This window comes from Leucoraja erinacea, chromosome 35 (genome assembly GCF_028641065.1).
Source record: "Leucoraja erinacea ecotype New England chromosome 35, Leri_hhj_1, whole genome shotgun sequence".
Lineage (NCBI taxonomy): Eukaryota > Metazoa > Chordata > Chondrichthyes > Rajiformes > Rajidae > Leucoraja > Leucoraja erinaceus.
Window position 1 is genome coordinate 14,276,352 of NC_073411.1, and position 22,425 is coordinate 14,298,776.

The following is a 22,425-nucleotide window of genomic DNA, read 5'->3' on the forward strand; positions in this document are numbered from 1 at the left end:
ACCCCGACTAACACAGAAAATTTCAGCTCAAAAATCGGCCGTTTTCCATGTTTTTAACGGGTGTGAAAGTGCGTGTTTCCCCATTCACTAACATGTACCAAACTGAGAGATGTCCTCCAGTTAAAATTTTCGGTCACGTGAGGGGGGATCTACGCTTATTTGACCTTTGGTGAAATCACCCTATAGGTGCAGGAGGAGGCCATCCGGCCCTTCGAGCCTGCACCGCCATTCAATATGATCAGGGCTAATCAATAAGCATTAACTCGCCCCATCGTGTCCACGCCGACCAGCGATCCCCACTCTCTGTCCTGTCTCACGGTGCGAGTCCATCCACTAGTGATCCCGACTGAAAGAAAAAAATCAAACTCGTGGTGGTCTACGAGATTCCAAGTTTATGTTCACGAGTTTAAACGAGTTCCCACGTGTATGTCTAACACTATCCCCCCCACACACACACACACTGGGGACAATTTACACACACTTACACCAAGCCAATTAACCTGCAAACCCGCACGTCTTTGGAGAGTGGGAGGAAACCGAAGATCCGTGAAAAACCCACGCAGGTCACGGTGAGAACGTGCAAACTCCGTACAGACAGCGCCCGTAGTGGGGATCATAGAAACATAGAAACATAGAAATTAGGTGCAGGAGTAGGCCATTCAGCCCTTCGAGCCTGCACCGCCATTCAATATGATCATTAGATGTGATCAGTAAAATAGAGACACGAGTCCAGATACTGCAGCTTCAACCAACACTTCCCAGACCTACTTATATTTGACTAATCTTTGAGTCATCGTAATATGTTTACTAGTCTGGAGAAGGGTCTCGACCTGGAACGTCACCCACTCCTTCTCTCCAGAGATGCCCCCTGTTCCGGTTCCTGTTGGGGAAGTCCAGGACAAGGGGTCACAGCTTAAGGATAAGGGGGAAATCCTTTAAAACCGAGATGAGGAGAACTTTTTTCACACAGAGAGTGGTGAATCTCTGGAACTCTCTGCCACAGAGGGTAGTTGAGGCCAGTTCATTTGCTATATTTAAGAGGGAGTTAGATGTGGCCCTTGTGGCTAAGGAGATCAGGGGGTATGGAGAGAAGGCAGGTACAGGATACTGAGTTGGATGATCAGCCATGATCGTATCCTGAATGGCGGTGCTGGCTCGAAGGGCCGAATGGCCTCCTCCTGCACCTATTGTCTATAGTCTATTGTCTACACAGAGAGTGGTGAATCTGTGGAATTCTCTGCCACAGAAGGTAGTTGAGGCCACACAGTTCATTGGCTATATTTAAGAGGGAGTTAGATGTGGCCCTTGTGGCTAAAGGGATCAGGGGGTATGGAGAGAAGGCAGGTACAGGATACTGAGTTGGATGATCAGCCATGATCATATTGAATGGCAGTGCAGGCTCGAAGGGCCGAATGGCCTCTACACCTGCACCTATTGTCTATTGACTCCGCATCAAGGCAGGGTCATTCCCAGCCCACTCAGTGACAGCCCAGCTACACAGATACCACTGTCTCTGGTAATCATTGACACTAGATCAACCTCATGGGTTAATAATAAATGGAAGTTTTACAAGACTACACCGTCCTGACTGGCTGTGTCCCATCACATCAGATTACCGATAACGAAAAACCGATAAATCTGCCGGAGGATCTCAGTGTCGATCACTGCTTCAACTCTGGGATTAACTCTCTGCTTCTGTCCACCTGCCTCAGTCCAACCATCACATTTTAACGCAATGAAATAAAATAAAAACCACCCAGAATGTCAACGAGATCTCCTGCCGCTGCTCTGCTGCTGTTCACGCTCTTCTGCGCCGTGAGTTTTATTTTAACCAGTTTTTTAAATCGTGAACCTTATTGTAATTGTTGCATGTTTTTTGTGTCTGTCTACAGTCCCAGAGTCGTTGTACAGCGTGCAAACAGGCCCTTCGGCCCAACTTGCCCATGCCGACCAACATGCCCCATCTACACTAGTCCCACCTGCCTGCGTTTGGCCCATATCCCTCCAAACCCGTCCTGTCCATGTGCCTGCCCAAATGCTTTTTAAATGTTGTGATAGTCCCAGCCTCAACTACCCCCTCCGGCAGCTCATTCCATTCACACTCCACCCTTTGTGTAAAATAAGTTGCCCCTCAGGTTCCTATTTAATATTTCCCCCCTCACCTTAAACCCATATCCTCTGGTTATTGATTCCTTGGTAGTTTCTGCTTCTCAGACTAAGGAATATTAAATGTATAAGATCATCATACACCGAGGTTCCACAAAATGGCAGGAAAGGAACTGCAGATGCTGGTTTAAACCGAGGACAAACACAAAGTGCTGGAGTAACAGCAGGTCAGAATGCTGGAGTAACTCAGCGTGCAGGGAGGGCAGCATCTCTGGGGAAAAGGAACGGGCCGAGACCATTCTTTAGATCCTAATTCAACCTAAGGAAGTGTCTCGACCTGAAACATCACCCATTCCTTCTCCCCAGAGCTTTGTCTCAATTGAACATGATTCCAATTGTTGCCTTTATATCCTGTTTACTGATTATATTAATCTGAGATTTAAATGTAACACTGACAAATCAAACACACGTCGTGGTATTAGACTGTACCTTGAATATCCACCTGTGGCCATATAACCATATAACCATATAACAATTACAGCACGGAAACAGGCCATCTCGGCCCTACAAGTCCGTGCCGAACAACTTTTTTTTCCCTTAGTCCCACCTGCCTGCACTCATACCATAACCCTCCATTCCCTTCTCATCCATATGCCTATCCAATTTATTTTTAAATGATACCAATGAACCTGCCTCCACCACTTCCACTGGAAGCTCATTCCACACCGCTACCACTCTCTGCGTAAAGAAGTTCCCCCTCATATTACCCCTAAACTTCTGTCCCTTAATTCTGAAGTCATGTCCTCTTGTTTGAATCTTCCCTATTCTCAAAGGGAAAAGCCTGTCCACATCAACTCTGTCTATCCCTCTCATCGTTTTAAATACCTCCATCAAGTCCCTCCTTAACCTTCTGCGCTCCAGAGAATAAAGACCTAACTTATTCAACCTATCTCTGTAACATAGTTGTTGAAACCCAGGCAACATTCTAGTAAATCTCCTCTGTACTCTCTCTATTTTGTTGACATCCTTCCTATATTGGGCGACCAAAATTGTACACCATACTCCAGATTTGGTCTCACCAATGCCTTGTACAATTTTAACATTACATCCCAACTTCTATACTCAAATATACATCATATACATCAACATTACTATTAAAACACAAATGAACGTGTTATAACACCAAGAAAGCCAACCCCAATGTCAAGGTAGTGTCTAAACTGCCTCCACATACAATGTAGAACAATAACTAACTCCAGATCCTGAAGAAGGGTCTCGACCCGAAACGTCACCCATTCCTTCTCCCCAGAGATGCTGCCGACTGTCCCGCTGAGTTACTCCAGCATTTTGTGTCTATCTGGCACAGAATGGCCACAGGAGTGCAGGACAGAGCGATCGCCAAGACAGCGAGTGCTCTCAGGATACACAGATGGATAGATGTAGAGACATAGAAACATAGAAACATAGAAATTAGGTGCAGGAGTAGGCCATTCGGCCCTTCGAGCCTGCACCGCCATTCAATATGATCATGGCTGATCATCCAACTCAGTATCCCGTACCTGCCTTCTCTCCATACCCCCTGATCCCATTAGCCACAAGGGCCACATCTAACTCCCTCTTAAATATAGCCAATGAACTGGCCTCAACTACCCTCTGTGGCAGAGAGTTCCAGAGATTCACCACTCTCTGTGTGAAAAAAAGTTCTTCTCATCTCGGTTTTAAAGGATTTCCCCCTTATCCTTAAGCTGTGACCCCTTGTCCTGGACTTCCCCAACATCGCGAACAATCTTCCTGCATCTAGCCTGTCCAACCCCTTAAGAATTTTGTAAGACTGTAGGGGTCAGTCGTGAAGTCAGGAGGGAATGCAATTAATTCTAAGGGTGGTGAATCTGTAGGATTCATTGCCACAGGGAGCTGTGGAGGCCAAGTCAATTAATAGTTTTGGATGTACACAAAAAAGCTGGAGAAACTCAGCGGGTGCAGCAGCATCTATGGAGCGAAGGAAATAGGCAACGTTTCGGGCCGAAACCCTTCGATGTCTGGCAAAGATAGATAGATTCTAGATTAGTATTGGTGTCAGTGGTTATGGGGAGAAGGCGTGGGAATGGGGTTAGGAGTGAGAGACAGATCAGCCATGATTGAATGGCGGAGTAGACTTGATGGGCCGAATGGCCTCATTCTGCTCTTTAGAATAAAGGGGAGGCCATTTAAGGCTGAGGTGAGAAAAAACGTTTTCACCCAGAGAGTTGTGAATTTGTGGAATTCCCTGCCACAGAGGGCAGTGGAGGCCAAGTCACTGGATGGATTTAAGAGAGAGTTAGATAGAGCTCTAGGGGCTAGTGGAGTCAAGGGATATGGGGAGAAGGCAGGCTCGGGTTACTGATAGGGGACGATCAGCCATGATCACATTGAATGGCGGTGCTGGCTCGAAGGGCCGAATGGCCTCCTCCTGCACCTATTTTCTATGTTTCTATCATTTATGAACATGAATGCCGAACAACTCCGGAACTGTGAGTTGTGTGATTTGCGGATTGTTCCCAGGGACACAGATGCCCTGTAATGCAGGCTGGCTGGGTGGGTGGAGGATGTGGGCCCCTGTGGGACGTGTCTAACAGGTGTCTGTGTTCACCAGGTGACCTGTGCCACCGTGATCCACCAGCCGGGCTACTGCGCGTTCAGCGGGGAATGCGGCATGAATCCAGATGTGGAGAATCCTCTAATCCCATCCAAGGTGCCGTGTGTGTTCAACAAGCCGGCCTTCACCCTAGCCCCGGCCCATCTAGAGAGGCTGAAGGGCGTGTGCCCCATGCTGTACACGGGCGATCAGAATACCCGCGTGTGTTGTACTTACCCACAGCTAGTGGCTCTGGACGCCAGCATGACCATGTCTAAGGCGTTGTTGGTCCGTTGTCCATCGTGTGCGCGTAGCTTCACCAACCTGTACTGCCAGAACACGTGTAGCCCAGACCAGAGTCTCCACATCAATATCACCCGCACCCTCCCCTACAATATGTCGGGCCAGCCTGAGGACGCCGTGCTGGAGTACAGCTGTTACTACGACCGACACTTCGCCGACGGTTCCTTCAACTCGTGTAAGGACGTGCGAATCCCAGCGACCGGTGGGCTGGCCATCTCGCCCATGTGTGGACGGTACGGGGCCACTCTGTGCAACACTGAGCGCTGGCTGGGCTTTCAGGGAGACTCCAGCAACGGTCTGGCACCGCTGGACATTAACTTTGTACTGGTGGGCAATGAGACCCCCGTGGCCGGCGGCATGGTCCCGTACTCGGGCCGCTTCTGGAGGTGCGGCCAGCCCGTGTCCGCCCAGGGTCAGGCGTGTTCGTGCCAGGACTGCAGTGAGTCTTGCCCCGTTATCCCCTCTCCCTCTCCTCCCCCCACACCCTGGACAGTGGGTGAAATCCCCGGCTCCCTGCTCATGTGTATCATCGCCTTCCTGGTCCTGCTCGCCCTCTTCATCCTGTTCCTGGTCCTGAGGCGAGTGCACGGGGATAGATGCCCGTCCTCTACAGCGGGGCCGGGCTGCTCGGCCAAGGTGAGCAGGGACAGCCAGGTGTGGTTGGGCAACATGTTCAGGTGTTGGGGCACCGCAGTTGCCCGGCGCCCGCTGCCCGTGATCGCCGCCTCTCTGGCCCTGGTCATCGCCCTGTCGGCCGGTCTCAGCTACATCTCTCTGACCACCGACCCCGTGGAGCTGTGGTCAGCCCCCGACAGCCGGGCCCGCCGGGAGAAGGACTACCACGATGCTAACTTTGGCCCCTTCTTCAGGACCAACCAGGTGATCATCACGGTGCCGGGCCGCCCGGACTACACTTACAACTCGGTACTGTTCGGGGAGAACACATTCTCCGGCATGTTCGACAAGGACATCGTGCTACAACTGCTCGACTTCCAGAACAGGCTACAGGACATCCAGGTGTGGTCAGAGGAAGCGCAGAGGAATATCTCGCTGCGGGACATCTGCTTCGCCCCCCTCAACCCTCACTCGCCCGACACCAGAGACTGCGCCGTCAACAGCTTGCTCCAGTACTTCCAGAATAGCAGGAGCCTCGTCAATGCCCAGGGGAATCAGACCATCCACGGTGTGACTGGCATTGTGGACTGGAGAGATCACTTCCTCTACTGCGCCAAGTACGTGCTGGGCTTGGGCACATCTGGGACTGGGCACATCTGTGGGACTGGGCACATCTGGGACTGGGCACATCTGGGACTGGGCACATCTGGGGGACTGGGCACATCTGGGGGACTGGGCACATCTGGGCTTGGGCACATCTGGGACTGGGCACATCTGGGGGACTGGGCACATCTGGGGGAGGGGCACATCTGGGGCTGGGCACTTCTGGGGAGGGGCACATCTGGGGAGAGGCACATCTGGGGGGCAGCTGGACAGTGGGCAACCGCTGGAGTTGGGCACATCTGGACAGTGGGAAACATCTGGAGTTGGGCACATTCTTGACAGTGGGCGACATCTGGAGTTGGTCACATCTGGAGGCATATCTGGGAAGAGGCACAGCAGGGGGGAGGCTGCTGGAGAGTGGGCAACAGCTGGAGTTGGGCACATCTGGGGACTGGGCACATCTGGGGAGGGGGGCTGCTGTAAAATGGGCACACCTGGGGCTGGATCTGGATGGGCACACAGCTGGGGCGAGGCACATCACCGCTGGAGTTGGCAAATCTGGACAGTGGGAAACAGCTGGAGCTGGGCACTTCTTGACAGTGGGCAACATCTGGAGTTGGTCACATCTGGAGGCATATCTGGGAAGAGGCACAGCAGGGGGGGAGGCTGCTGGATAGTTGGCAACAGCTGGAGTTGGGCACATCTGGGGAGAGGCACATCTGGGGAGGGGGGCTGCTGTAAAATGGGCAACCGCTGGAGAATGGGCAACAGCTGGGGTGAGGCACATCAGGAGAAATGAAGAGCTAGAGAGAGGGACACAGCTAGAGCTGGGCACATCTGGAGTTGGGAACATCTGGAGAAAGACAGCTGGGGAGAGGAGGGCAGCTGGATAGTTGGCAACAGCTGGAGTTGGATCCAGTTAGATAGTTAGTTAGTTTGAAGAAGGATCCTGACACGAAACGTCACCTATCCATGTTCTCCACAGTTGCTGCCTGACCCGCTGAGTTATGGTGCAGCAGCATCTATGGAGCGAAGGAAATAGGCAACGTTTCAGGCCGAAATCCTTCTGGAAATAGGCAACGTTTCGGGCCGAAACCCGGAAGGGTTTCGGCCCGAAACGTTGCCTATTTCCTTAGCTCCATAGATGCTGCTGCACCCGCTAAGTTACTCCAGCACTCTGTGAAACATCACCTATACATGTTCTCCACAGATGCTGCCTGACCCACTGAGTTACTCCAGCACTCTGTGAAACGTCACCTATCCATGTTCTCCACAGATGCTGCCTGACCCGCTGAGTTACTCCAGCACTCTGTGTTTTTTTTTTTTGTAAAGCAGCATCTGTAATTCGCTGGTTCTAGTAAGTTAGTCTATTAGGTTAGTTTAGTTTATATTGTCACCTATACTGAGGTACAGTGAAAAGCCTTTTTGTTGCCTGCTGTCCAGTGAGCAGAAAAGACAATACAATATACTTGATTACAACCAAGCTGTTCAGTGTACAGGGTAAAGGGAATAACTCCCCCCACTGCCACTATGTCTAATTTTGCCCCCCCCATAGTAAAACTGTCTCACTCTCCGCAGCTCCCCCCTATCCTTCAAGGACAACACGGTAATGGGAATGAGCTGCATGGCAGATTACGGAGCGCCAGTCTTCCCATTCTTGGCTGTTGGTGGCTACAAAGGTGAGAGCATCAGCCATCAGTTTTATCAGCACACAAACAGGCCACTCGGCCCACTGCATCCATGCTAGCCACCATTCACAACCAATTTCCCCCCACTCTTTCATTTAGTGGTTTTGGTTCTTGGAATACACTGGAGCCAACGTCATTGGGTATTTTTAAGATTTGTTACAGATTTGTTCGGGATTCATAAGGTGATAGTAGCAGAATTAGGCCATTCGGCCCATCAAGTCTGCTCCACCATTCAATCATGGCTGATCTATCTATCCCTCCTAACCCCATTCTCCTGCCTTCTCCCCATAACCTCTGACACCCGCGCTATCTCTGCCTTAAAAATGTCCACTGACTTGTGGCCTCCACAGCCGTCTGTGGCGAAGAATTCCACAGATTCACCACCCTCTGGCTAAATACATTTCTCCTCATCTCCTTCCTGAAAGAATGTCCTTTATTTCTGAATCTGCAGGTTCTTGTGTCTGCTCCTTGTTCCTTGACACGTTGGTTTGGGGAATGTCCTCTCCCACTGGGTCAAGGCTGACTGGGGTTCAGTCTAGGTCCAGCTTCTGTGGTAGATGTCCACTTTAACCTCTGATGACCTGAACCATCACCTGTTCAGAGATGCTGACTGACCCGCTGGGTTACTCCAGCACTGTGTGTGTGTGTGTGTGTGTGTGTGTGTGTGTGTGTGTGTGTGTGTGTGTGTGTGTGCGTGTGTGTGTGTGTGTGTGTGTGCATGTGTGTGTGTGTGTGTGTGTGTGTGTGTATATATGTATGTGTGTGTGTGTGTGCGTGTGCGCGCGCATGTGTGTGTGTGTGTGTGTATATGTGTGTGTGTGTGTGTGTACGTGTGTGTGTGTGTGTGTGTGCGTGTGCGCGCGCATGTGTGTGTGTGTGTGTGTGCGTGTGTGTGTGTGCGTGTATGTGTGTGTGTGTGTGTGTGTCTATATGTGTGTGTGTGTGTGTGTGTGTGTGTGTGTGTATGTCTGTGTGTGTGTCTCTGTATCTGTGTCTGTGTGTGTGTGTGTGTGTGTGTGTGTGTGTTTTTAATCCCTGTTTTGTTGCCCATCAGGTGCAGATTTCACTCAAGCCCAGGCATTCATCATGACCTTCTCCCTAAACAGCTACAGTGCCGATGACCCCAAACTCCAGTTCGCGCTGCTCTGGGAGAAAGAATACTTGAGAATTCTACAAGAGTACAAGAATGACAAATCCATCGGCTTTGACTTTGTCTACATGGCTGAGGTATGGTATTTCCAGAGGATGGAACACTAACAGGTGCAGGAACAGGAGGGGATAGGATCAGAGTGGGCCACTCGGCGTGGGTAGATTGGAATATTGGGAACATATCAGCTGTGTACGAGAGATCCGTTTGAGGTTCTGATAACACAGGGGGGGAAGAATCTATTCTTGAATGTGGTGGTGTGCGGTCTCCCTGGATCTCCTGCCATCAGGCAAGAGATACCGTAGCTTCAAAGCCCGGACTACCAGACAGGCTGTGAGGCTGCTAAACAGTCACTCTGTACTCACAGTCACCTGATACTGCGGCTTTGCACTGACATTTTAATAACTCTGGCACTGGCCACTCAAATCAGCTGCCCCAGACATTTTAATGACTGGTTTTACTGTATTTTAATGTTGCTGTTTTACCTGCTTTTAATTATTTATACTGTTTCATCAGGGACTGGATTGTTTTTACTGTTATTGTGTGTGAAATGTTTTAAGTTCCATGTGCGATGCTCCAGTATTCCCTGGGAAATGTCTTCTCATTTTGTACTGTACAACTGTTGCTTTGCAAGATGACAATGAAGGTTGATTTTAAGATTTAAAGCCTCGACTCTGCTTGTTGTTGCAGCGTTCTCTGGAAGATGAGATCAACAGGACCACAGCTGAAGATATTCCAATTTTCGCCATCAGTTACCTGGTGATCTTCATCTATATTGCCCTGGCACTGGGAGAGTACAACAGCTGGAGAACTGTTCTGGTACGTGGCTCGCTGCTACACCTGGTCCATCACATGTTGCTCTCAAACCTTTCATCATGCTTTCATTCAAATCTTACTAGGTAGCCAAAAACGCTGGAGAAACTCAGCGGGTGAGGCAGCATCTATGGAGCGAAGGGTCGACCCGAAACTTTGCCTATTTCCATTGCTCCATAGATGCTGCCTCAACCGCTGAGTTTCTTCAGCATTTTTGTCCACCTTCGATTGTCTATCTGCAGTTCCTTCTTGAACATTCAAATCTCACTGTTGCCCAGACCGTGGGGGGTTTTGCCAGGGTGGGTGTGGAGAGAATGTTTCCTTTTGTAGAGTCATGGAGTCAGACAGCATGGGACAAGGCCCTTCGGCCCACCATGTCCATTCCCACCACATTTGCATATTGGCTTCATCCCATTGAGGCCCTTCCTATCCATTTAACTACCTGAATGTCTTTTTAAATGCGACACAGTGGTGCTGCTGGCTGGCTTGCTGCCTCTCAGCGCCAGAGACACGGGTTTGATCCTGAACTTGGGTGCTGTCTGTGTGGAGTTTGCATGTTCTCCCTGTGACCGTGTGGGTTTCCCACGGTTTTCTCCCACATCCCAAAGACGTGTGGGATTGTAGGTTAATTGTCCCCAGTGTGCAAGGAATGGGTGAGAAAGTGGGATAACACGGAACTAGTGTGAAAGGGTGATCAATGCTCGATGGGCTGAAGGGCCTGTGTCCATGCTGTACCTCTAGACTAAACCAAGTGGCTGCAGAAGGGAGGAATCTGGATCTAAGGGTTACTGATTAAAAATAATAATAATAATAATAATAAGAGATGCAACGTGATTTGTTATGCAGCTTCCATCCAATGTCATAACTTCAACAACAAACATTTAGATACCCAGAGAAACATGATTTATAAAAAAGAACAGTTGTAATAACTAAAAGTAGTATTTAGCCCAGAGAGGGGCCGAATGGCCTGTTCTCTGCTCGTCTATTGATTAAGATCACGTGTGGACAGATAAATGGATAGGAAAGGTATAGAGGGATTTGGGCCAAATGCGGGTGGGTGGGCCTAGTGTAGATGACAGGCTGGGCCGAAGGGCCTGTTTGTGGTGGGACAACTTTATGACTCTCCCACCATCAACAGAATAGTGTTCTGAAGAGGTACAGGAGCATCAGCTGCAAAACCAGCAGGATGCTCCTCAGCTTCTTCCCACAGGCTATAAGACTGTTAAATGGACTTTCCCCCCTGCCAAGTATCGCGCACAAACACCCCACACTGCAGCAGAGCCACTGTTGTGCCGCTGCCGGTCGGAATGGCTGTTGAATGTTATTGAATGTTATTAGAGGGTTAAATTGTTCATGACATGTATTTTAATTTTAATTGCTATTTATTTTGTAACGAAAACTGAATGGACACTGGTTGAGAAACGTTTTTTTGTTTCCTCTGAGTATGCGAATACTCAGGAAATGACAATAAAGATTTACAATTACAATTACAATTACAATAGGCCATTGATTTATTTCTGTACTCATTGCCTCTACAGATTGACTCGAAGATTACGCTGGGACTGGGTGGAATCTTTGTTGTGTTGGGAGCAGTCCTTTCATCCATGGGTTTCTACGCCTACATTGGGGTCCCCTCCTCCCTCATTGTTCTCGAGGTGGTCCCCTTTCTAGTGCTTGCCGTGGGTGCAGACAACATATTCATCCTTGTTCTCCAATACCAGGTTAGTTCCCGGCTCCGTCAATCATTCACAAACTCCTCTGGGTTTTTTTTGCATTTCATTTTTGGTGTTTTCCTCTATCTTGTCGCAATGATTTCTCTGCCGGAGTTTCAATCGATTCACTCGGGCAGCCTGCACCCCAGCGGTATGAATGTTGACTTCTCTAACTTCATTTAACCCTCTCTCTCCATCCCTCCCCCTTCCCAGTGTTCCCACCAGTCCGACTCTCCCTGATTACATTTTATCTCTGTTTACTTCATTGTCAACTTCTCCCAGCTAACAATAATCTAATTTACATTTCCCTCGAACAACTTCCCCTTTGATGTCTAATTTTCACACTTTACCCTTCTTTATCTCTAGTCTCCCTCTCCCCGACTATGTATGTATTTAATCTATGAAGCACTGCTGTATAACGTTAGTACCTCCACCAATGTAAAGCACTTTGGCCAACGAGAGTTGTTTTTTAAATGTGCTATAGAAATAAAAGTGACTTGACTGTCAGTCTGTAGAGAGTCTCGACCCGAAACATCACCCATTCCTTCTCTCCAGAGATGCTGCCTGTCCCGCTGAGTTACTCCAGCATTTTGTGTCTATCTTCAATTCTATTTACCAATTCCTTCAGTATTATCCAACCGAAGATTTATTTTTTTTCTGGAGTGGAACACCGTAAGGACAATTTCTGGATTATTTGGTTATGCTTGGAGATTTCAATTAGTCGGGAAACACCATCGTGACCACAAAATACTTTCCCCTTGAAGCCATCCTTGGGCAGCGGGTAGTGTTGCTGTCTTGCAGCGTCAGAGACCCAGGTTGGATCCTGACCACGGGCGCTGTCTGTGTGGTGTTTGCACCTTCTCCCCGTGACCTGCGTGGGTTTTCACCGGTTTCCTCCCACATTCCAAGGACGTGCAGGTTTGTAGGTTAATTGGCTTCTGTAAATTGTCCAATGTGTGTGTAGGATAGTGTTAGTGTACGGGGTGATCGCTGGTCGGCACGGAACCGGTGGGCCAAAGGGCCTGTTTCCACGCTGTATCTCTGAAGTAAAATTACTCAAGTTGTGTGTTTGGGGGTGTGGTGAGCTGCTGGCTGTAGGCAGGAACATGAGGACATGGAGCTCTGCGCTGGGATTGGTGAGGACGTGTGCCCTGACTCTGGTCTTGCCTTGACAGAGGGACGAGCGGAGAGCGGGAGAGAGTCGTGAGGAGCAGATTGGCCGGGTGCTGGGCGACGTGGGCCCCAGTATGCTTCTCTGCAGCTTCTCAGAGTCCGTCTGCTTCTTTCTGGGTAAGAGTTGGGGCTTGGTGGGCCAGATGTCCTCCAGTATTACAATGGAATATAGAAGCATTTCTCTCCAATTCCTCCTGATTATTTTTCCAGCTAACTTAAATCTCTGGCCTTTGATTCACTTAGATAGGAACATCTAAGTGAGTGTCGAGCAATGTATTTTTCTCAATATTCTGTCTACCAAAAGGCCTGAGCATCTCTGGCAACTTGGGCAGCCATGAGGCGCAGATTGATGCCTGGATTAGGGAAATATTCAGTATTCAGTATTTACTTTCATGTCATTTTAACTGAGTACTTACATACACAGATGAAACGAAAAATTGTTTCTCAATAGCTACAGACTTGTTGAGATCTGAAAGAAGCATCTCAACTTGGACAGGTACATGGATAGGATAGATTTAGAGGGATATGGGCCAAATGCAGGCAGGCAGGTGGGACTAGTGTAGATGGGACAACTTGGTGGGCGTGGGCAAGTTGGGCTGAAGGGCTGTGCCGGTCCAAAAGCGATTGGAAGTGTGGGTGCCGGCATTGTGTGGGTGGCTGGTGTGGTTTGAGTGGACTGGGTGACTGCCTGGTCCAACGGGAGATCTTGCCACAGGTTCTTGGTTTCTTGGTCCTCCAAATGGAATTTAAACTATGGAGGTGGTGGCGGGAGGACTTAAGCCAGGAAGGGTTTTGGGAAGAAAGAGCTACTTTAAATGTAGTTGCATCTGGTTGGGTAACTATAGTTGGGTGGAGATTATTCCATGCTTTAATTGTGCGGGGGAAGAACGAATTGCTGTACAATGTTTCTTATAGAAACTTACAAAATTCTTAAGGGGTTGGACAGGCTAGATGCAGGAAGATTGTTCCCGATGTTGGGGAAGTCCAGGACAAGGGGTCACAGCTTAAGGATAAAGGGGAAATCCTTTAAAACCGAGAAGAGAAGAACTTTTTTCACACAGAGAGTGGTGAATCTCTGGAACTCTCTGCCACAGAGGGTAGTTGAGGCCAGTTCATTGGCTATATTTAAGAGGGAGTTAGATGTGGTCCTTGTGGCTAAGGGGATCAGGGGGTATGGAGAGAAGGCAGGTACGGGATACTGAGTTGGATGATCAGCCATGATCATATTGAATGGCGGTGCAGGCTCGAAGGGCCGAATGGCCTCTACTCCTGCACCTAATTTCTATGTTTCTATGTTACACATCTGTCTTTGTAGCTGGGATCACAAATTGGATCGAATGCCCTTGTCTGCTCCTGATTGGTTTGTGTTTGTGTTTGGTGCAGGTGCTCTAACCAAGATGCCTGCGGTGCGTACCTTTGCGCTGTATGCAGCCCTGGCCGTTCTCCTCGATTTCCTGCTACAGATGTCGGCGTTTGTGGCCCTGCTGTCTCTGGACGCTCGGAGAGAGGAGGTACGGTCCACAATCTCCACCTTCACCTCTGTCATCATCTCCAAATCTGTTGTACATTCAAACAGCAGCGATCACTGCTGGTATCGATTAGGAAATGGTCACAATCCTTCCCAATAATAATAAGATGAAGGATTATAACATCTGCAACCCCGGATCAATTATGTTTATATGTTATAGGAGCAGAATGAGGCCATTCAGCCCATTGAGTCTAGAACCAGAGGCACAGCCTCAGATTATTCCATGCTTTAATTGTGCAGGGGAAGAACGAATTGCTGTACACATCTGTCTTAGTAGCTGGAATCGTCTCTCTAAAAAGGATCTAATAAAAGGACGTATCTCTAGAAAGGAGATGAGGAGGAATTTCTTTAGTCAGAGGGTGGTGAATCTGTGGGATTCGTTGCTACAGACGGCTGTGGAGGCCAAGTCAATGGATATATTTAAGGTGGAGATGGATAGATAGATTTTGGATGAGTAATCGTAACAGGGGCTATGGGGTGAAGGCAGGAGAATGGGTAGAGAGGGAAAGATAGGTCAGCCATGATTGGATGGTAGAGTAGACTCGATGGGCCGAATGGCCTAATTCTGCTCCGACCTATGACTGATGAACTTGTGTTCTTTATGATAACGGTGTGTGAAGCATTGTGCCCACTGATCTTGCTGTCGTCTCCCCTGTAGGCAGCGAGGTTCGACATTTGTTGCTGTGTGCGCTCCAAAACAAGGAAGAAGCAGAAGAAGAAAGAGGGTTTCTTGCTGATGTTGATGAGAAAGTATTACGCTCCGTTCCTGCTACACTCTGTCACACGGGTTATTGTGGTAAGAGAACTCTACATAGAACCGCACATGCTGGAACCTTGTGTTAACACAGAATGCTGGAGTAACTCAGCGGGACAGGCAGCATCTCTGGAGCGAAGGAATGGGTGACGTCTCGACCCGAGACATCTTCTTCAGGTCACCCATTCCTTCTCTCCACCACATTGTCCATCTGGCTGGGTGACCAGTGACAAACTCCACTGACTGCTCTGCCTTTATTTCCAGATCATCGTCTTCCTCTTCATGTTGTGCGCGGCGGTGTTTCTGGCGCTAAACGTCCGTGTGGGTCTCGACCAGGAGCTGGCCTTGCCAACGGTCAGTGCCCAACCATCTCCTCTTCTCCATATCATCATATCCCCCGTCATAGAACATAGAACGTAGAACGTAGAACATAGAACGTAGAACGTAGAACGTAGAACGTAGAACGTAGAATGTAGAACGTAGAACGTAGAACATAGAACACGTAGAACGTAGAACGTAGAACGTAGAACATAGAACATAGAACATAGAACGTAGAACATAGAACATAGAACATAGAACATAGAACATAGAACGTAGAACGTAGAACGTAGAACATAGAACGTAGAACGTAGAACATAGAACATAGAACATAGATAGAACGTAGAACGTAGAACATAGAACGTAGAACATAGAACGTAGAACGTAGAACATAGAACATAGAACATAGAACGTAGAACGTAGAACATAGAACGTAGAACATAGAACATAGAACGTAGAACTTAGAACATAAAACAAAGAACATAGAACATAGAACATAGAACATAGAACATAGAACATAGAACATAGAACATAGAACATAGAACATAGAACATAGAACATAGAACATAGAACATAGAACATAGAACGTAGAACATAGAACGTAGAACATAGAACATAGAACATAGAACGTAGAACATAGAACGTAGAACGTAGAACGTAGAACGTAGAACATAGAACGTAGAACATGGTGCATAGAACATAGAACGTAGAACATGGTGCATAGAACATAGGTCCCCCCCCCCCCCCCCAGGTCCCGGTCACACACCCCTCCCTCTCACCCCCCCACCCCCCCCAGGTCCCGGTCACAACCCCCGCCCTCATACTACCTTCTCACCCCCTTCACTCCAACATACATAGAACATAGAACAGAACATAGAGCATAGAACGTAGAACAGCACAGGAACAGGCCCTTCGGCCCGCAATATTCATGCCGAACATGATGCCAAGTTGAACTGATCTCATCTGCCTGCACGTGATCCATTCTCCCTCCATTCCCTGCAACTCCATTATTGTATCGGCACCCACCACCCTCTGTGTAAAGAATTCAAGAAGGAACTGCAGATGCTGGAGAATCGAAGGTAGACAAAAATGCTGGAGAAACTCAGCGGGTGCAGCAGCATCTATGGAGCGAAGGAAATAGGCAACGTTTCGGGCCGAAACCCTTCTTCAGACTAAACTAAGTGTCTCTTTCCCATGTGCAGGACTCGTACATGCTGGATTACTTTGCTGGCCTCAACAAATACTTAGAGGTGGGCGTCCCCGTGTACTTTGTCACCACGGCCGGTTACAACTTCTCCAGCAGAGCCGGCATGGACGGGGTGTGTTCCAGCGTGGCTTGTGACACCAACTCCATGACCCAGAAGATCCAGTACGCCACCGAATTCCCCAAGCAGTGAGTCCCATTGGCCTGAGCTGTGTATTCCATACACTCACCTGTGTGTGTGTGTACATGTGTGTGTGTCTGTGTGTGTGTGTGTGTCTGTGTGTGTGTGTGTGTATGTGTACGTGTGTGTGTACGTGTGTGTGTGTGTGTGTGTGTGTGTGTGTGTGTGTGTGTGTGTGTGTGCATGTGTGTGTGTGTGTGTGTGTGTGTGTGTGTGTGTGTGTCTGTCTGTGTGGGTGTGTCTGTGTGTGTGTGTGTGTGTGTGTGTGTGTGTGTGTGTGTGTGTGTGTGTGTGTGTGTGTGTGTGTGTGTGTGTGTGTGTGTGTGTGTGTGTGTGTGTGTGTGTGTGTGTGTGTGTGTGTGTGTGTATATATATACGTATTTCATATATATACATTATAAATATACATATACACACATATAGATATATATACATACATGCCAACAAATATATATATTATAGAGAGAAAGAGATAGAGAGAGAATCATAGAGTGAAACAGTGTAGAAACAGGCCCTTCGGCCCAACTCGCCCACACTGGCCAACATGTCCCATCTACACTAGTCCCACCTGCCTGCACATGGTCCATATCCCTCCAAAACAGTCCTATCCATGTACCTGTCTAACTGTTTCTTAAACATTGGGACAGTCCCAGCCTCAATTACCTCCTCTGGCAGCTTGTTCCATACACCCACCACCCTTTGTGTGAAAAAGTTGCCCCTCAGATTCCTGTTAAATCTTTTCCCCTTCACCTTGAACCTGTGTCCTCTGGGATGTGGGGGGGGAAACTGGAGCATGCGGTCACAGGGAGAGCATGCAAACTCCACACAGACAGACAGCACCGGAGGTCAAGATTAGACCGGGGTCACTAGCGATGTGAGATAGCAGCTCTACCCGCTGCACCACTGTGCCGTGTGGTGGAAGATGGAGTCTGGTGATTTAGCATAGACGGGGTGTGGGGGTGAGCTGCTGGTTGCTGCTGTTAACATGGAGATTGTGTTACAACTGATTACTCCCCTCACCCTGCATCTCCCTCCCTCTCCAGGTCCTACATAGGTATCCCTGCCTCCTCCTGGGTGGACGACTTTATCGACTGGTTGAACCCAATGTCACGGTGCTGTCGAGTCTACGGTTTGGGCCCCAACGCTGGTGAATTCTGTCCAGCCGACAAAAGTAAGCTCCCCTCTCCAACCTGAACTTGGTGACGATGAAATGTGGGGGAAGGAACTGCAGATGCTGGTTTACCCCGAAGATAGAACCAAATAATCCAGAAATTGTCATTACGGTGTTTCCCTCCAGCAAAAAACAAATTTTCAGTTGGATAATACTGAAGGAATTGGTGAATACAATTAAAGGTGGACACAAAATGCTGGAGTAACTCAGCGGGACAGGCAGCATCTCTGGAGAGAAGGAATGGGTGATGTTTCGGGTCGAGACCCTTCTTCAGACCTTGCCTAATGCTAATCCCATTGCCAGATTTGGCCAGCCAATAGCTAAAATTAATAAATGTTTCTTAAAGATTACAAATAGCTGCCTGAACCACCTCCACCGGCAGCTTGTTCCATACACCCACCTGTGTTAGAGGCAATTTAGTGTCATGTGCATGCCCCATATCTGGCTTTACTCAGATGGTCACAGACCCAAAATAAAACAGATAATAGATCAGTGGTGAGTCTATCCAACAAGTCGGTTTACTGAAGGCCTCAGCAGAAGTCACTTGTAAACACTCTGAGAGAACCCAAAGTGTTTTAAAGATTCACAGCACCTACAGCATTTTCATTTTCTCATGCCCCTTATGAAGTTGAGATAAATCATCATCGATCAATGTCTTTGAAGCCTTTCATCTTTGCCTTACCCCGAAGTTATCTGTAACCTATCGTTTCCTGTTCTTTCGGCAATCTCTCTCCCATGCATCTAACATATATCAATGTAGCTGTGGGGAAAATTGTTGGTGTGTACGTGTTGTAAAAATGCTGTTTGTTAACTTTTGGGAGTCTTGCCTGCTAAACGCAGTGACAAAGCTGTAATCACACGGTTGCAATGGATACGAAACCTCGACAGAACTGCAAACAACTACCCCCCCCCACCCCCACCATAAGTGAGTGAGGGTGGTTTATGGGTGGAGTGCAAGCTCTGAGGATAGTTGAGACAAATCATTTCCCTTGGAATATAGAAGGCTGAGGGGATGGGTGATATACATTTTTTTAAATTAATTAAAGTGCCGGCACGGTGGCGCAGCGGGTAGAGTTGCTGCCTCCCAGCGCCAGAGACCCGGGTTCGATCCTGACTACAGGCGCTGTCTGTACGGAGTTTGCACGTTCTCCCCGTGACCTGCGTGGGTTTTCTCCGAGATCTTCGGTTTCCTCCCACACTCCAAAGACGTGCAGGTTTGTAGGTTAATTGTGTTGGTATAAGTGTAAATTGTCCCTAGTGTGTGTGTAGGGTAGTGTTAGTGTGCGGGGATCGCTGGTCGGCACGGACTCGGTGGGCCGAAGGGCCAGTTTCTGCGCTGTATCTCTAAACTAAACACAACTAAAGTAAGATTAGTAGTTCATTATATGTTTAACCCAATAACTGACATACTAAATGGGCAACACAAGGAACTCAAGGATGTTAGCGAGCCAATAAACATGCTGCCTCACCCGCTGAGTTTCTCCAGCATTTTTGTCTACCTTCGATTTTCCAGCATCTGCAGTTCCTTCTAAAACAAATAGATTTAACATGGAGTTTAGGTTTCATGGGAATGTGGAGTATATATTTTTTTAAATTTGATTAATGAAGGATTAATCAAAGGATTTAACTCCATGTTAAATTGGTGATTAATGGGTGACCGATGGTCAGCACAGAACGATGGGCCAAAGGGCCTGGTTCTGCTATGTCTGACCCTCTGCCATCCAAGCTCCAGTGGCCAGAGTGTGGGGGTTTCCTGTTGAGATGCAGGGTACATCTAGATGTACGAGGTGACTCTAATTCCATTTATCCATCTTCAGATTCACTGCTCTGTTTCAAGAATTGCCTCCGAACAAATTTCAGCGGGATTATCCGACCCTCCAGCGAGCAGTTCGACAAATACCTGCCCAACTTCCTGAACGACACCCCCACCCTGAAATGCTCCAAGGGGTAAGTCATGGCCAACGGAGTCTGTGTTGTTGCCTGTACCAAGGTGCAGTGAAACACAAGATGTTGCCTACAGATCGGCAAGACATGTCGACACGTGAAGCCTGTATGGTGGTGAGTTGTCGCCCAAAGAGTCGTACCTTTCCCTGGTCCCCGCTGGGTTTTCAACATGTTGAACATTGAACTATGACGGGTGCCGGCAAGTTGCCGAAAAAATCACCGAAGTGGGACAGGCCCTTTGGTGATGTTACAATGTTTTTGTTTAATGCTATTATGTATATTCTATATTTAAGATTGGCGTCCTCTTCGAATATTATTTTAGTTGTGATTACCTGTAAATAAAAACTTATAAGTGTAGCTGGGGCATTTTGGGTGGGCATGGGAGGGTTGGGCTGAAGGGCCTCTTTCCGTGCTGTATCACTATAACAACACCAACAATATATCTCAGCATCTGACACAAGGAACAGGCATGGCCTAATGTTCATGACATGTTCATGGGTCATAGACGCAGAATTAGGCCATTCTCATCCAGTCTACACCATTTAATCGTGGCTCATCTATCTTGCCCTCTCAACCCCATTCTCCTGCCTTCTCCCCATGACCTTTGACACTCTTACTAATCAAGAATCTGCCAATCTGCGCTTTCAAAATATCCACAGACTTGTGGCCGTCTGTGGCAATGAATTCCGCAGATTCACCACCCTCCGACTAAAGAAATTCATCCTCAACTCCTTTCTAAAGGCACAGTACATCCTTTTATTCTGAGGCTGTGCCCTCTAGTCCTAGACTCTCCCACTAGTGGAAACATCCTCTCAACATCCACTCTATCCAGGCCTTTCACTATTTGGTAAGTTTCAATGAGGTCCCCCCCCCCCCCACACTCAAATAACTGTAAACTGTAACACACAGCCCCTCCTCAGTTACAAAGCCCCCCCTCAAACTCAGATACATACAGCCCCCCTCAGACACACAGCCCCCCCCCCCCCCCCCCTCCTGCGTGATATTTCCAATTATTCTCTTTGGTGTTCAAGATCCCGTTCGACCCTGGGGAAGATTGGCCCAGTTGTAAAGAACGTGCGTTCTTTTGTTTTTCAGAGGTTTGGGGGCGTATGTGAATGCCTTGAAGATAGGAGAGGGAGGGGAGATTTTGGGTAAGTGGCGGGCAGTGACCTTGTGTGGGGCCTTGTGTGGGCAGTGTGTGGGGCATTGTGTGTGGGCATTGTGTGGGGCAGTGTGTGGGGCAGTGTGTGGGGCAGTGTGTGTGGGGCAGTGTGTGTGGGGGCAGTGTGTGGGGCAGTGTGTGGGGCAGTGTGTGGGGCAGTGTGTGGGGCAGTGTGTGTGGGGCAGTGTGTGGGGCAGTGTGTGGGGCAGTGTGTGTGGGGCAGTGTGGTGGGGTGTGGGGCATTGTGTGGGGCAGTGTGTGGGGCATTGTGTGGGGCATTGTGGGGGCAGTGTGTGGGGCCTTGTGTGTGGGGCATTGTGTGGGGGCAGTGTGTGGGGCATTGTGTGGGGCATTGTGTGGGGCAGTGGGTGTGTGGGGCAGTGTGTGGGGCAGTGTGGGGGGGTCAGTGTGTGGGGGAGGGGCAGTGTGTGGGTGAGGGGCATTGTGTGGGTGTGGGAGAGTGTGTGGGGCAGTGTGTGGGGCAGTGTGTGGGGCAGTGTGTGGGGCATTGGTGGGGCAGTGTGTGGGGCAGTGTGTGGGGCATTGTGTGGGGCAGTGTGTGGGGCAGTGTGTGGGGGCATTGTGTGGGGGCAGTGTGTGGGGCAGTGTGTGGGGCATTGTGTGGGGCAGTGTGTGGGGCAGTGTGTGGGGGCATGTGTGTGGGGCAGTGTGTGGGGCATTGTGTGGGCAGTGTGTGGGGCCTTTGTGTGGGGCATTGTGTGGGGGCATGTGTGTGGGGCAGTGTGTGGGGCATTGTGTGTGGCATTGTGTGGGGCAGTGTGTGGGGCAGTGTGTGGGGCATGTGTGTGGGCATTGTGTGGGGCATTGTGTGGGGCATTGTGTGGGGCAGTGTGTGGGGCAGTGTGTGGGGCAGTTGTGTGGGGTGTGGGGCAGTGTGTGGGGGAGTGTGTGGGGCAGTGTGTGGGGCATTGTGTGTGTGTGGGCATTGTGTGTGGGGCATTGTGTGGGGCATTGTGTGGGGCATTGTGTGGGGCAGTGTGTGGGGCAGTGTGTGGGGCAGTGTGTGTGTGGGGCATGTGTGTGGGGCATTGTGTGTGTGGGGCAGTGTGTGTGGGCAGTGTGTGGGGCAGTGTGTGGGGCATTGTGTGGGGCATGTGTGTGTGGGGCAGTGTGTGGGGCAGTGTGTGTGGGGCATTGTGTGGGGCAGTGTGTGGGGCATTGTGTGTGTGGGGCAGTGTGTGGGGCAGTGTGTGGGGCAGTGTGTGGGGCATTGTGTGGGGCATTGTGTGTGGGGCATTGTGTGGGGCATTGTGTGTGGGGCGTTGTGTGTGGGGCATTGTGTGGGGCATTGTGTGGGGCATTGTGTGGGGCAGTGTGTGGGGCAGTGTGTGGGGCAGTGTGTGGTGGGGCATTGTCAATGAGTAGCTC

At 49.3% G+C, this 22,425-nt stretch overlaps 1 protein-coding gene across 1 annotated transcript in view; it reads left to right on the forward strand.

Moving 5' to 3' along the window:
* Nucleotides 1-1,435: 1,435 nt before the first annotated feature.
* The window catches only part of npc1l1 (NPC1-like 1), a 28,955-nt gene continuing 7,965 nt past the window's right edge, over nt 1,436-22,425 (forward strand). The window contains exons 1-14 of the mRNA XM_055662365.1: nt 1,436-1,815; nt 4,739-6,255; nt 7,820-7,920; nt 8,984-9,156; nt 9,767-9,895; nt 11,428-11,610; nt 12,777-12,891; nt 14,158-14,285; nt 14,961-15,098; nt 15,321-15,410; nt 16,577-16,767; nt 17,803-17,930; nt 19,748-19,877; nt 20,970-21,025. Of these exons, the coding sequence (XP_055518340.1) occupies nt 1,762-1,815; nt 4,739-6,255; nt 7,820-7,920; nt 8,984-9,156; nt 9,767-9,895; nt 11,428-11,610; nt 12,777-12,891; nt 14,158-14,285; nt 14,961-15,098; nt 15,321-15,410; nt 16,577-16,767; nt 17,803-17,930; nt 19,748-19,877; nt 20,970-21,025 (3,133 nt within the window). The 5' untranslated portion in view covers nt 1,436-1,761. The remainder of the gene's footprint in view (nt 1,816-4,738; nt 6,256-7,819; nt 7,921-8,983; nt 9,157-9,766; nt 9,896-11,427; nt 11,611-12,776; nt 12,892-14,157; nt 14,286-14,960; nt 15,099-15,320; nt 15,411-16,576; nt 16,768-17,802; nt 17,931-19,747; nt 19,878-20,969; nt 21,026-22,425) is intronic.